The 15574-nt window shown below is 38.6% G+C and overlaps 1 protein-coding gene across 3 annotated transcripts in view; it reads left to right on the top strand.

The window, feature by feature from the left end:
• The window catches only part of SNTG2 (syntrophin gamma 2), a 442273-nt gene that overhangs the window by 349239 nt on the left and 77460 nt on the right, over positions 1 to 15574 (top strand). For all 3 annotated transcript variants that reach the window (XM_060234602.1, XM_060234592.1, XM_060234610.1), the window contains one exon: positions 206 to 322. In XM_060234602.1, the coding sequence (XP_060090585.1) occupies positions 206 to 322 (117 nt within the window). The remainder of the gene's footprint in view (positions 1 to 205; positions 323 to 15574) is intronic.

Here is a 15574-nt window from a genome sequence, read left to right as displayed (position 1 = left end):
TTCTTAGAAACAATGTACTGCAACTCATGCATGATGAACTTGCTCATTAAAGAGCAAAGCACATGAGAGGGTATAAGATTAAAAACAATATTCTCAATTTCTATCCATTATAGAAGTGATAGAGAAAGCACAGGAATCATGCTTACGGTAATATGAGAACTGATAGATTTAGCTGACATTAATTTTCAAAAGTTTTATTCTGCAGGTGATACATATGGGGTGGGTGAATGAGAGGCTTCAAGGAGCAGATTCCCCGCAGCTCTATAAATTCAAGTTCCTGGCACTGAAGGGTTCATCGTTCTACATTTTCAGCACACCTCCGGTAAGCAACCATTTTGTATGTGATTATTATGGAAATCCTTTGCCAGTACAGAAGTCCCTTCCTATCAGATAATGAAGGAAGGTTGAATCTACAAAGGAAGTTCACAATAACTCTTTCAGACACCTTTAATCTTTTCCTCCCATGCATAAAACATCAAGATCCACAGGAGCTGGACTATTCAAAGTTTTAATAATGGCCTGTGAGACTGCTTTGCTTTTCAGCACAGTTTGAGACCCTGGTGGTGTGATCCAAAGACCCAAAGTGTCACCAGTGAACTATTACATTGCCTTTAATGCAGGGGCATAGCCAGGAATTTTCTTCCAGGGGTGGGGTGCATTTCTGCACTACCCCAATGGAGGATTTGAGGTATGGCATATTAGATCATGGGCACAGTATAACAGGCTGCTGCATGGTGACTTTTGAGCGACTTTTGACATTTTTTCCTCTACAAACTGCTTTTTATCCTGGGGAAGTTTCAAAGCTAGTTTGCAGTACAGCACTGTGAATTAGAAGTCTATCAGATGCAGAGATCTATACAAACTTCACACACAAAGCTAACAGGTCTCCCCTTGATAGTGTCCCAAGGTGAATCACTTTCTTTGCGTACTCAGTTTAGAATCATATTTTTCCTCATTTCCTCATAAGCTGCTCTGAAGTTTTAAAAGGAGATACAAAAAAAAAGATACTGGAAAGCACTGTGAGCATCTTAGTGGCACAGGATCTGGTTCAATATATTGAATGGGTTCTAAAGGACAATGCTGGGAAATGATTTAGTTATGACTGCTCGTAGTATGAAAGAGGGAAAAGCATCTTAGGCTTGGATCCCAAGCAGCATGTGTGCAGTCACACTAGAGAAAGGCTGCTTCCTCCTTCCCCCCTTTTATTACAATATTCATTTTCCCTTTGAAATCATTTGGATCAGTGGACCAGAAGATGCAGGGACAAATTAGGAGCAGAAGAAATACCACTCTCCATGGACAAATATCACCCTCGATTTCTTTGCAAATAGAAAAAGTGATGTGCTGTTGGAGTTGGCTCTGCCCTGAAAGAACAGCACCATAGAATCCAAGCCATGTGGAATGATATTTGACATGTGGAATGATATTAGCTATCTTCTACCTACTATATAAAAATATGGCTAGTAACAAAATTATTACAGCAATAACAAAAGCTTAAGTAATCCTGTTTTTTATAAAAGAAATCAAATAAGGGGTTTTATAATTCTTTATATGTGCATGCTTACTTAACTTAGAATTTGTGCTTGAGATTTTAAAACTTTTATGTTCAGAGGTAAGGCATACAGCATTGGTCAGAGCAAGTGTCTGGATAGTAACAAACAGGATGGTAAAAAAATCATGACAATATCTGTTAAGAACGTTTCTTTCTGCCTTTTGCATATCTTGCCTGAATATTTACAAATATATCTTACAGTCTTTGATGCCTAAGTTTTGTGTTGTTTTTTTTTAAATTGAAAACTGAGGTGCTAAGGAATTTAAGATACAGGTCAGATATGAGTTTTTGAAAATAACATCATATAAATACAGGTTTTAGGGTTGCCAGTTCCTGGAAGTGTAAGGGTAGAGGCTGGGGAGGCAGAGGGGAAGGACCTTGATGAGGTGTAATCCAACAGAGTTCATCCTCCAAAGCAGCCATTCTCTCCAGGGGAACTGTTTTCTGTAGTCTGGAGATTGGTTGTAATTCTGGGAGATCTCAGACCCCACCTGAGGTTAGCAAACTTAATGGGCTTGGATCCAGATTAGCATTGACAGCTAGTAGCTAGCAACTGGCAGAAGTCTGGGGAGTAGGGACATGGAGGACACTGTCAATCAAGAGTGTTACATCACTATTGGAGAAAACCTGGCTGTCATGCCTCTCTAGTAATCACCAGAAACTCTGCCATAGAGTTTCTGGCAATTCCTAGAGCAATATGGTGTGACTGTTGAGGTTAGTCTGGATCATTTCAAGGTCTCAGGAAAACTAACAGCTCTAATTGTAAATGGAAGCTCTTACTGTTTCTGTTAAATCTCATAAAAAGGAAATCATAAGAGAAGATATATAACCAAAAGGAACTTTCGTTTTAATGGCAAAGTACATGCCTTTGCTCAGCCTTACAAAGTACATCAGGAAAAAAGTGCATTAAAAATAAACTGAGAAGAAAGTGGAAAGTGAAACTGAATTGCAACATGTTCTAGTATGCCAAACAACAAGGGGGCAATACAATGCAATTTCTATTTGTTATTTTGTTTCATGTTGATTTGAACAAATTTTAAAAATTAAAATTTTAAAAATTAAAACCCAATTACACAATACATTACACAGTATGTTCTTTAAAATTCTTTGTGTGTGTATACAGATAGATAAATAGTTTCCTAAAAACTGGAAGCATATACAAAGCAATGCCTATTTTATTTTAATTCTCTGGCATTACAAGTATGCATAATTTGCCAGCTTCCTTTTATTCAAAAGAGCACCTGTTAAATAAAATGTGTTGACAGATACTTTGGCTCCTTATAAGCAGGTGTGCTTATTGCAGAAAGCATCACTGTCATTAGCGCTAATTAGCACTGCTAATTTGAAGAATGGTCAAGAAGAATGAGCTGTTCTTAATCATTTCATTGAAGTAAATACTCCATGAAGGTTAGCCAAATGGATATGGTAGGAAAAGTTGATTTGGCCCTTGCTCTACAATGATATACATTTTTTTAGTAAAAACATACAAAAAACCTCTAGCAATTCTGGTAATGCACTGCAGTTCCTATTTGTTACATATTGCAAATTCTTAGGCAATGACTTTATCTTCCTTTTTTTGTCTTTTTAATACTGCACCTGGTGAGCTAGAGACCATCAACTCACACAGTTTCTCTCTGGAGTCACTCTTCAAATGCCCCATAAGTTACATGCTTTGGGGAACATGAGTAGTAGACTCCCAAGCAAGGTGTCCCCAGGAAACTTCTTTTGGGAGAGTTGTCCAGTGCCAATTTAAGACAGCCTCAGAACACTTGGAACAAAGTTGGGTGCCTCTGTGGCAGAGAAGAGAAGGAAGCCTCCAGGCAGAGACTCAAGCAGCCCAGGAAGAAAAGGGGTGCTTTTCGGAGGAACAGAAAGAGAAACCCCACAGCCAGCAGGCAAAGAAAAGGGTACTTTGCAGAGCCCACAAAAGTGGTGGGGTGACTTGGATGTTGCAAAGGAAACAGGAAACAGTTGTGAAGGAAACAGGCATCCCCAAAGTCAAAACAAAAATGCATTGTAAAAGCAAAAAATTGCTACCAAGTTTCCCACCCCCAGCATCAAAGAAAGGGACAGGTGGGGAAAAGGAATTGTAGCACTGGAATGCAGGGAAAGAAGGCGAGAGAGAGAGAGAGGAGGATGCTTTTACTCTAGCAATTTGCATAGTAGCCAGGAGGTCCAACAGGTTTCTCCACCCACCCACCCACCCCAGTAAATCCCACCTCCCACCCCCGTGCCAGGTCTACCAACAGATATTTTTGTGCTCTCAAGGAGAACAAACTCACAAACATCTGTCACAAAGGCAGGAATTCCACCTCCAGTGATTATAGACATATGTATGTACACCTCTCATTGGAAATCAGACTTGCCTGTTAGCTTAAGATGGTCACTACTGATCCCTTGACAGCTGGAAAATCCCACCCACACCTGCTTTTCAATATGAAACTCTATTGGTGAAGTTTCTTTGCTGAGTGTGTATGAGAGCTTCCAAGCCAGGCCAAGAAGCTTGAAGACTTCCAGGTCCGAACATGTGACCTTCAGACTGAGCTCTCCAAGCCTCGAACTGGGCCAAGTCCAGGTGGGCCAGATTATAGCTCAGTGTTCCGGTCTGTGTCCATCCCTATAGGTTGGTAATTTTGACATAACATATTTCTGAAGCATGCTTTTGGACTTTAATAAGGCTATTCCTGAAACAACAGCCAACACAGACTGAGACAAACACATTGATTAAAAGTTAACTGGAAAATCTCTAATTATAACAAAGACCACACTGTTGTCAATTGTGACATGCAATTAAGTTACCAATTCTTAGCTCCTGAACACAAACACCAACAAATTACTGTCCTTGCTGTCCTTGTATCTTGTTTAAAATGCTAAAATGAAGCAGAAAGGAAATGTTAAGACAAAAAATTATGTATAATGAAAAAGATAATCTGTCATGCCTTTTAATTATGGTTTTCAGGAAAAGTCTGAGGAAAGATAACTTAATTTATCCAAATGTCACTATCTAAAGAACTATTAAAACTTACTGTAATTGTATTTTGCAAATTCACTGCTTTGCTTTCTTTCTATGTGATATTCTCATATGAAAAGTGAATTATTGAGTAGTTCATGCATGAATGTTTAATTTTATTTTTTTTAAATGCCTTGAATTTCTTTCCTCCTCATTAGCCAATCAAGCTCAGGTCTCTTGAAAGGTCATGTCCAAAAAACTTGTTGGTCTGTAAGGTGCTCCTGGACTCAAATCTAACTGTTCTACTGCTGACCAACATGGCTTCTCTCTGAAGCTTTATAGTAGTCCACAGGGCCTGTAAAGCAGAGCTGCTCTGCCAGGCCTTTGGCTGAGGCGGCAGATGTCCATTTTAGTTGGCCTTCCTGCTCAAATTTCCCAACTTCTCAATCTATTAAAGTATTAACTCCATCTATGTGGCACATATCCTGAAAATTGCTGCTACTTTGTGATTATTGTTTTAATGATTTTAAATTGATGTAATTTATTGTATTTGTTTTTGTTGTGATCCACCCTGACCTCATTTGGGGAGGGTGGAATAAAAATCTGAAAAATAAATAAAAATAAAATAAATAGGGGGATCTTTTAGAATCATAGATTCATGGAGTTGGAAGGTGCCTCCAGGGCTATCTACAATGCAGGGCATTTTTGTTGATAGGGATTGTGAAAGCAGCGCTCTGCAGACAGCAGCGTGAGTACCACTGTTTTAGTTTATTAATTCGGCATGGATGAATAACCTAATGTCACAGAAAGAACTTTCATATCACCTTAAATCATCTCAAACAATCCTCTCAAACACTGTGCTGTTTCGTGGGCTCTGTTCACACATTCCCCTGCTAGTCATCTAGCAATGAATAATCATGTGTATGCACTTGTTAATTGATTTTAAAAGCTTAGTTTTTTATATATATAAAAATAAAATAACTGCAGGCAAAATCAGGGGAGAAAATGTAGTAGACAAAAAGAAGACCATTCTTGGTACCAATCATTGTAATTGTTCCACTGTCAGTTCATGCTTAGAAACCTAATCCACCTCTAATATTTCCTTCCAGAATAGATATGCTCATTTCTTTTACTAATTGTTAGCATTGCTATTTTTAATCATCCCAAGAAGACAAAATCGTTTGTGGAAAATTGTATTCTCCATATTAATGAACTGTTGGCCTATAAACACATTTGTCATTTTGATTGGTATACTTGCATTATTTTACTTGCATTGCTTTTAAGTTATAAAACACTATAAGTACCCTAGTAGGCAGGGTTGCTAACAGATTGGAGAAAAAAAATCTTTGATAACAGGATTAATGCATCGAAATGGTTTGGCTACCAGCCTCCAGTTGGGGGCTAGCATTCTCCAGACTACAGAGACCAATTCTACTGAAGGTGCATTGGAAGGTGGACCCTATACATTATTATATCCTTACTGAGTCCCTTTTCCTCCCTAAACTCTGCCCTTCCTAAGCTCAGATCACCAGGAATTTTCCAATTTAGAATAGGCAGCCCTAAAATGGCATGAAGGTAAACATCACTGCAAAATAACATCCAATTAAGCTTCTATTAATGAGGCAGGAAATTTTTCCCCTCCAGATTGTTGGCAGCCTTACTAGCAGGAGATGTACTTTTATTATTAATTAAAAACCTAAATAGTTTTGTGACCAATGGGAGAGGAAGAAGGCAGGGATGGGAGAAATAATGGTGTGAATCACTTCTGGTGAATTGATGTAAGGTCACTTCCAGGTAGTTGCTGGAAATGATGTCACGCTGTTGGTGTTACTGCTTTTTCAGACATGCACACCCCAGCGGGTGGCAGGCAACAAAGAGGGACACTGGAAGGTTTCCCTGCTACTAGTTCACCACACTTTCCCACTGCTTTTAGTTCTGCAGGGTAGCAAACTAAAAATACTGGCTCTAAAATCAGTTTCTGTTTCCCCATTTCAGTGAAGGAGAACATTCTTCATATGCATGTGTAGAAATATATAGAAATACATTCTGATGAATATTTTCTGGGAAACTTCTTTTACATCAGTCTTGCAAGCTAATGTCAAAGGAGCTCTTCTTGCAAAGATCAGCACAATCATGAAAGTGGAATTATAGGGACAAAGCTGAGTATCAGCATTGTCAATCTTGATGGGTTAAACCAGTTTTTTAAAAGCTAATCTATTATTCAAGAATTGTATGAAGTCTTCAGCAAAAACATTCAATGGAAAAGAAAGACTTAATCCCTTGATCACAATGGTTCTTTTATAGCAAAACTGACATCTCAGAAAGGTTTAATCTATCTGCTCCGGTTGCATAGTCTTTGTTAGGTTGGTTTGGGACTTTATCCAGGAAATCTGTCCTTCTGTGCATTAGAAATAAAATTTGTAGAATACTATCAGGAGCATGCCTTCAATCAGATAAACTGATAATTAACATTTTAAATACCTTCAAAGCTTTTCTGTAGTTATAACAGAATTACTACCTAATTTTAGCTATGGTTAACTTGTGGTTTGAAGATCCAATCTTTCAGAGTTTTCTAAGACCTCCACCCAGTTCAGCTTACCCAAGAGAAGTGCTGGCTAAGTGGAGGGAGTTGTGACATCTGTATTGTCTTCAGTATGATTTGTGCCACATTTAGACATCCCAACCTCCCGCTGCAACATGTTGATACATAAGTGGCCACTGATGCAGGGGAGTGTTCTCTTAAATCACCTAGGACTTCTGTAGTATTTCAGGGCATTCTTCCATTGTCCCATGGGATGGCATTGTAAAAATGTTCAGTGATGGTAAGGCATTAGGAAAGAAGTCAATGCCAACCCTAGCCACTTGAAAGCTGACATCACTGGCAGGTTTTTCTCTCAGCTGGTCTATATCTATTTAATGAGAGGATTCCTACAAATCCCTTTCTTAGCTCTGAATGTTTCTGGAGCCTGAGTCTGGACCAGGGTATCAAACTCATTTGTTAGGACATAAATGGGACTTTGTGGGATACCGGATTAAAGTTTTATTGTGACAATTATAATATAAGAAGCATTTTAAAATGAATGCTGAGCTGATAGAATTTAATACACCTTCTGGTGATGTCAGGGGTGTGTGGCATATGCAAATGAGTTGTGCTAATGAGTTGTGCTAATGAGCTCCAGCACCTCTTTTTCTATGAAATGATCCCTGCTAATAATGTTTTCAAGTAACTTTCTTATTCATTTGGTACAGTGCAACTCTATTGCCTGTGTAGAAAAGCCATCTTGAATAATTCAGTCTTTCACAGTTTGTAGAAAACCTGGGAGTGGGAGACTTCCTGACCTCCTCAGGCAGGCTGTTCCCCAAGGTGGGGATCATAGCGTAGAAGACACATGTATGGGCAGTTGCTGATTTTGCCCATTTGGGGGCTGGCACCTACATAAAACTCTGCCCCAATGAGCAAAGCTGTTGTGGGCGGAGCAAAAGGGGAGAGGTGGTCTTACAGATATGAAGGTTATAAAGGGCTATGTAATGTGACAGCTAATACCTAAAACTAAGCCCAGTGACTGATGAGCATCCAGTGAAGTATCTTCAGGAGTAATATGAATGTTCCATTTAGCTCCTGATAATAACTGAGCCATGGCATTCTGCATCAACTGGAGATTTTGAACAGAGACCAATGTAAAGCGCCTTGTAGTAGTCTACTTGATTCTACCTATGTGGCATCCACTTTATTCTACCTGTGTAACCCAAAGAGGTTTTTATGTAATTCTACACAGCCCCTGCATCCTCCTCACCTCCTCGGCAGTCTCTCTCCCCCCCCCCCCGCAACCCCCAGCACACACACAGCCCACCCCTTCATTTTCTTCCCCTTCTTCCACAATCACACACACACACATAGAGGCACACCCCACCACAACAGACATTCCTCTACCAGTTAGGAGATGGAAGATATTCCCCCAGCAACTTTCCTTCCTTCCTCATACACAGCGACAGGAGAGAGAGACAGTGCAGCACACAGGGAGAGGAGATCACCAATTACAGAAGGTGAGCACTCTCACACATTCAGGTGTGCGTGCACACACACACTTACAGTGCCTGCTTTCTCCTTCCTCCCCTCTCTCCTCCTTCCTCTGCAAGTTGCAAACTGAAACAAGAAAAAAAATACAGGTATTTGCTTAGTGGATCAGTGTCTTTATTTCTTTCCCACCAGGTTCTACAGGCGGGAAGGCAGGAGGGCTCCGGTTTAGCAGGGGAGGCCTGGGCAGTGGTGTCCAAGGCCAGGAAGGCCCCCCTGGAGCCAAGTTGATTGCCACGAGGTGCCGCTGCTTCTCCCATTGCCTGGCCATTTGGGGTGAGACGCCCCCTGGCTGCCTACAGGCTCCCAGCCTGGCTCCTCCTCTGACCAGCAGTGGCCAGGCCTCTGTGTGCTCCTTGGGCTCTCCCCAGGTTTTGCAGGCAGCAGCCTAGGCAGACTTGCTTGTTTCCCACTGGGAACCTGATCATGCAGGAGGCAGAAGGTGGGGATGCTGCTGACCCAACCCCTCAACTGGCCCTGGGAAAGAGCACACCCTGGCCTTCCACCCAACAGCACTTGCCTCAGTAGCTTCCTGGAGAGTGCTGGGCTATTCTGCCAAGGGGAGACAGGTGACCACAGCCTTTCCTCCCCCACCCCCTACCCCTGACTCAAACACACACATGCACATGTGAACTGCCTCCAGACAGTGCTGGCTGCACCAGGCCATTCTGCTGAGGCGAGCAGGAGGGTGCAGGAGGGCAGACAGGCAATTCTGTACCTCTGGACTGCAGGCACGCTAGGCAATTACCAGCCCTGCCTGCACATGCAATGACACCCACATAATCATAGTAAAAGTTGGGGAAGTACATATTGGCAATGCTTACAAACCTCCTGCAGTTTCATGGCCAGCGGATGTCCTCTCAACCTACCCTCATCCTTCTGTGTGTCAGTGTCTTTAACAGCCACCATGGAAATTGGAGATTCATGGTTAATGATAAGAATGGTGAGGCACTTGTAGACTGGGCTGAATAACATAACTTGCATCTAATTTTCAACACTAAAGACAGAGGCTCCTTCAGATCATGACGTGGAACAGAGTCCAACCCTGATTGCACATTTGTTTTATCTGATAAATAAATCAGATTATTAATATACTATATCAGATCAATGATCCATTTAAGTCAGTATTGTCCAATAAGATTGGCAGTCACTCTCCGGGGGATCAAACAGAGCTCTTTCACATCTCCTACTGCCTAGAGATGCCAGGGATTGAACCTGGGACCTTCTGCATGACAAGCAGATGCTCTATCACTGAGCCTCAGCCTCTGTTCTACTTATTCAGGCAAAACATCTGAAGTATTTCCATGGAAGCAAAAACAACTTAATTAATGTAGCAAGTTGGGGGGGGGGGGTGCTTAATGCATCCTGAAGTGAATTCTAAGAACAGAGTATCTTCTAAATAAATATTCATAAACTTTCATTCTCTCCACTTGCAGTTGACAAGACAAACAACCTTTATTGGCATATCAAAAGATATAAACTATGATAAAAACAGTGCAGAAACGGACAAGATACATCAAGTACATCAAATAATTGCTTCACTGGTTTGAATTGCAAACTTGCAGTTAAGCAGCTACAATTAAAAGCTTGATTGCATAAGCCCTTTTTTCCCCCCACAGTTCATTGATAAAGAAAGAAAAGAAATTTCTGAAGAAACTTTCTGCCCTTGCAAGACAGCTCTTGCAGGACAGCCCTTAACCAGGTCACACCCTCCTCAGAGCCCAACTAAATGGATCCAACCCCTGGCCACTAACACCATTTTAGAAGAAAATTTAACTGGATAAAAATGGATTGTTTTAGCACTTGAAATGACATGATGGGGGTGGGGGGAGAGATTGCTTGGTGCTGCTAAAGCATAGGCATTGCAGTAGTATTAAAATGACTAAAATTTCCTTTACAGAGGCATCAGCAGACATGTGTTGGACCTTTGGCCTCCATAACATGTAGTTTGCCTCTAAATCAATTGAAGTCAATGGATTAGAACTTAGCCTACCAGGTATATAATGCTTCCAACTCATTTATGGTACCGGACTTCCGGGGTTGGAAAATGCCGAGCTGAATTGCTTCTCAGAAGGGGAGCAGGCTGGGGCTGCTGTTCGGGGTAGTAGAGGGCAATTTAATGCCTACTGCCTACTTTTCTCAGTCAGAGATCAGTCCAAGATATGCACAGGAAACTCTGAAGAGATTTACTTTGGCTAAAAGGAAGTCCCGTGGGGGGGGGGCTCTTTTGAGGCTTTGAGGGGTCTCCAGAGACAAGTTGCATATTCATCATCTGCAGAAGTTTTCAGAGTCATTTATTTGACATAAACTCGACAGGATCCTAACCTTCTTTGAGACTGCTAAACATCTAAAGCTATATAAGACCGGTGTTGGATCTGGATAACTGCAGAAAAAGGTACTGATGACTGTCTTCATTCTGGGACTATTTAAAGTTAAAAAAAAAAATAAAATCAGAAGGTGAGAAATAGATTCAGAAAGCTTGGAAGAAGGGGATAAGGGGCGAAATTTGAATTTTGTAAATTTAAAGGACAGTGCTAAAAAGTGGAAAGGAATTTATTGTTTTGTCTACTTGCGGTTTTGGTGAAAAAGCCCCATCGTCAGATTTGCAGCTCTCACAGTCAACACAGGAAATACGTCAAACATCGCGAGATCTTTTTACCAGTGAAAATGGGATTTGGTGGCAAGAAAAGCAGGAAGTGTTGGATGGAAAAGGGAAATCATTGAAGCAGCTAGCCTACTCTAGGACTATAATATCACAGAAAAACATCAGCAGCCATTGCTAGGAGGTCAAAATTTAAACAAAGTTTTTAAGTGTTTGGGACATCAAAAATTGGTGAAGCTGACAGTGGTGACAATTATAAGGTAAATAATATTGGACATTATCGCTGATAATTATTTTAAAAGCCTTTTGAAGGAAAATATTTTTTTAAAGGGAAGCAGAAAGTCGTGAGCGCCATTTTGGAAGAAATAAAAACTTCAAAAATTAATATCTGAACCCAGGAGGCTCTGAGGATGGCAAAACTAGACTTATTGAAAAGGGCAAGCCTTACTCTATCAAACCTGATAGTTTAAATTTAATTTGGAGAGGTCAAAATTTTTGGTGTTTTTTTAAATGTCAGAGCATAAGTTAATGCGTGCAAGGACTGTCTCAATGGAGAAAATGCAAGAGCATTTAGAAATAATGGAAACCAGGATGATGAAAGGGGTGAGAGACATGATAACTGCTTCTAAAAAAGAAATTAGAAAAGACATTGAAGAGCTAAGGAAAGATATAGAAGATATCAGAAATGAGATTGTGGTAACATCAAAGAAAGTACAAGGGGTGGAAGAGAGAGTGAAAGTATATGATTCCACCTTGTTAAAAATGCAAGAAAAGGTGGCAATTCATGACTGCAAATTGATGGAAACCCAGATACGTCTGAGAGGAGTACCTGAGGATGAAGAGACTGATTTGAAAGGATATGTAATAAGAATAATTGCAGAATTTTTGGAGGAAGATCCTGAAGGAACTAGAAGCATGTATGGCCATATGTATAGAGTGAACTCACTATATGACAAGAAAAATAATCTACCAAGAGATGTGGTTATAAGATATATGACAAAAGAAATGGTGGGAAAAATCTTGAATAAAAATTTTGAAAAGACATTGATAGTGGGAGGCAGCAGAGTAAGAATCATGAAAGAATTGCCAAGACAAGTGATTAATGACAGAAAAGCATACAAAAAATTGACAGAAAAACTACGTGACAATGAAATGAGGAACAGATGGATAATATCAGAAGGTCTGAGCTTTGAGCTGCAAGGAAAAAGGATTACAATTACAAGCACACAGGAACTGCATAGGTTTTATGAAGAAAATAAAGAATTTGCACCATGATGGATTACAAATTATTATCTTGGAATGTAAATAGACTAAATTCACCACAAAAAAGAAAGGCAACGTTTCATTGGATTAAAAAGCAAAATTGTAATATAGTTTGTTTACAAGAAGTGCATATCAAACAAAAGGATTACAATTTTTTATGGAATAAACACATGGGACTAGAATTTTATTCATTGGCTGAACAGAAGAAAAGGGGAGTGATTTTCCATATTAAACAAGAATTGGAGCCGAAATTAGTGTTTAAAGGTAAAGATGGAAGATTTGTAGAGGTAGAAATAATATTAAATGCAAAAAAACCGTTGCTATTGGGACTGTATGCACCAAATGGTGCAAAGGATGCTTTTTAAAAAGACATTATACAACAATTTGATGAACTGATTTATGACCAAGTTTTGATAATGGGGGACTTTAAAGGAACAATTAAGAATATACTGGATAGGTCTGGGGGTAAAAAAAATAATAAGGAAGGAAAATTGCCAAAGTCTTTTTTTGAATTGGTCAAACAAGAAAATTTGGAAGATATATGGAGGAAATTTAATCCTGAAGTGCGGGACTATACCTTTTTTTCAGCAAGACATAAAACTTTTTCCAGAATTGACATGTTGTGGCGCACTAAAGACAGGTCTTATAACAAAAAAAATAGAGATTTTACCTAAAATTGGGGCTAACCATAACCCAATAATGTGGATTACAAAATTGTCTAAGAAGTTAACAGAAAATATGCGAAATGTTTTGAACGATCCAATTGAAAAAATAGAAATTGAAGCAGCAATTAATGCAATGAAAAATGGAAAAGCACCTGGGCCAGATGGATATACAGCTAAATTTTTTAAAACCCTCAAAGAGGAGTTAATCCCGAAACTTCAGAAATTGATGAATATGATAAGAACAAAAGGGAAAATACCAAATACGTGGAAGGAAGCTGTTATTTCTTTGATTCCAAAGGAAGACAGAGATGTTACGAAAGTAAAAAATTATAGACCAATTTCATTATTAAATAATGACTTTAAAATATATACAAGAATCTTGGCAGAATGGTTTAAACAATATTTGATAAATTTTATAAAGGAAGATCAAGCGGGGTTTCTTCCCAAAATGCAAATAAGAGACAATATCAGAACTGTTGTAAATATTGTAGAATATTATGAAAGACATCCAGAAAAGGAAGTTGCATTATTCTTTGCAGACGCAGAGAAAGCATTTGACAATTTAAATTGGGACTTTATGTTTGCAGTAATGGAGAAAATGGAGCTGGGAGAAAGCTATAAAGATAGAATAATAAAAGCAATATATACTGAACAACGTGCAAGGTTATGTATAAATGCTGATCTTACAGAAGACATGATAATTAGTAAAGGTACAAAACAAGGTTGTCCACTTTCTGCACTGTTGTTTATAATGACTCTTGAAATATTACTGATGCAAATTCAAGAAGATAAAGAAATAGAAGGATTAAAAGTAAAAGGATTTACTTACGAATACAGAGCATTTGCAAATGATATAAAGTTTATAAATGAAAAACCCATACAAGTCACACCTTTGTTGTTAGCCAAAATACAAGAATATGGGGAGTTGGCGGGACTTTGTATTAATAAAGAAAAATCAAAACTTCTATCTAAAAATATGCAAATAAATAAGCAACAAGAATTGCAGAGACTAAAGGGCTGTGAAGTTACCTCCAAGGTAAAATATTTGTGTGTGGAGATAACAATGAAGAATATTGATTAGTTCAAAAATAATTATGAGAAGCTCTGGCATAAAATGGATTAAGATATGTTAAAGTGGAATAAACTTAATTTGTCACTGTTGGGTAGAATAGCCACAATCAAAATGAATATTCTACCAAGAATAATGTATTTGTTTCAAACTATTCCGATTGTGAAAGACAGTAAACAATTTAATAGATGGCAAAGAAAAATTTCAGAGTTTGTGTGGGCGGGGAAGAAACCAAGAATTAAAATGAAAATTTTAACAGATGCAAAAGAGAGAGGCGGATTTCAATTACCAGACTTAAAATTATATCATGAAGCAGTTTGCTTAGTATGGATAAAAGAATGGATAATGTTGTTAAACAAAAAACTCTTAGCGTTGGAAGGTCATGGAAATAAATTTGGCTGGCACGCTTATATGTATTATGGGAAAAAAAGATAGACGGCTTTTTCTCTCACCATTATATAAGAAACAGTTTGCCAAATACATGGATGAAAAATAAGAAATATGGAGATGAGAGAAAACCGTTATGGATAGTGCCAGCCGAAGTGATAAAAATAACAGCTGAGACGGGTGAAGAAAAGTGGTTGTCATATAATCAACTATTAAAAATACAAAGTGGCAAAATAGAATTGAAAACTGCTGAAGAGCTGAATAATAAATATGATTGGTTTCAAATGCAACAAATAAAGAGCTTGGTGGAGAATGACATTAAAACTGAAGGAATAAGAAAAGAGCAAACAGAAATGGAAAAAGTTCTGCTTGGAGACGACGAAAAATTAATTTCAAAATTATATAAATTACTTTTAAAATGGTCTACGGAAGATGAAGTAGTAAAATCTCAAATGATTAAGTGGGCAATTAATGTAAATAAAGAAATACAGATGGAAACTTGGGAATATTTGTGGAAGAACTCTATGAAGCTTTCGATGTGTCATAGTATTAAAGAGAACTGTTTTAAAATTATGTATAGATGGTATCTGACTCCTAAGAAATTGGCAAAGATGAATAATAAGATGCCAGACAGATATTCGAAATGTAAAAAACATGAAGGTTCTTTCTACCATATGTGGTGGACTTGCGAAAGAGCAAAAAAGTATTGGCAGATGATTCAACAAGAAATGTCTAGGATCTTGGGATATGAATTTAAGAAAGTTGCAGAGACTTTTCTGTTGGGATTACAAATGGAAAAAATTTCCAAAAGAAGATAGAACTTGCTTTCAGCTGCTAGGACATTATATGCGCAGTTGTAGAAGCAAGAAAAAATACCAGAGAAATGGAATTGGATTGTAAAAGTTATGACATGGATTGAAATGGACAAATTAACAAGAATCTTAAGAGACTATGATTTAGAAGTTTTTAAGATGGAGTGGGGAAAGTGTAGAAGATATGTAGAAAAAGAGC

The sequence above is a fragment of the Heteronotia binoei genome, chromosome 1 (genome assembly GCF_032191835.1).
Source record: "Heteronotia binoei isolate CCM8104 ecotype False Entrance Well chromosome 1, APGP_CSIRO_Hbin_v1, whole genome shotgun sequence".
Lineage (NCBI taxonomy): Eukaryota > Metazoa > Chordata > Lepidosauria > Squamata > Gekkonidae > Heteronotia > Heteronotia binoei.
This window is presented reverse-complemented; position numbering and strand designations above follow the sequence as displayed.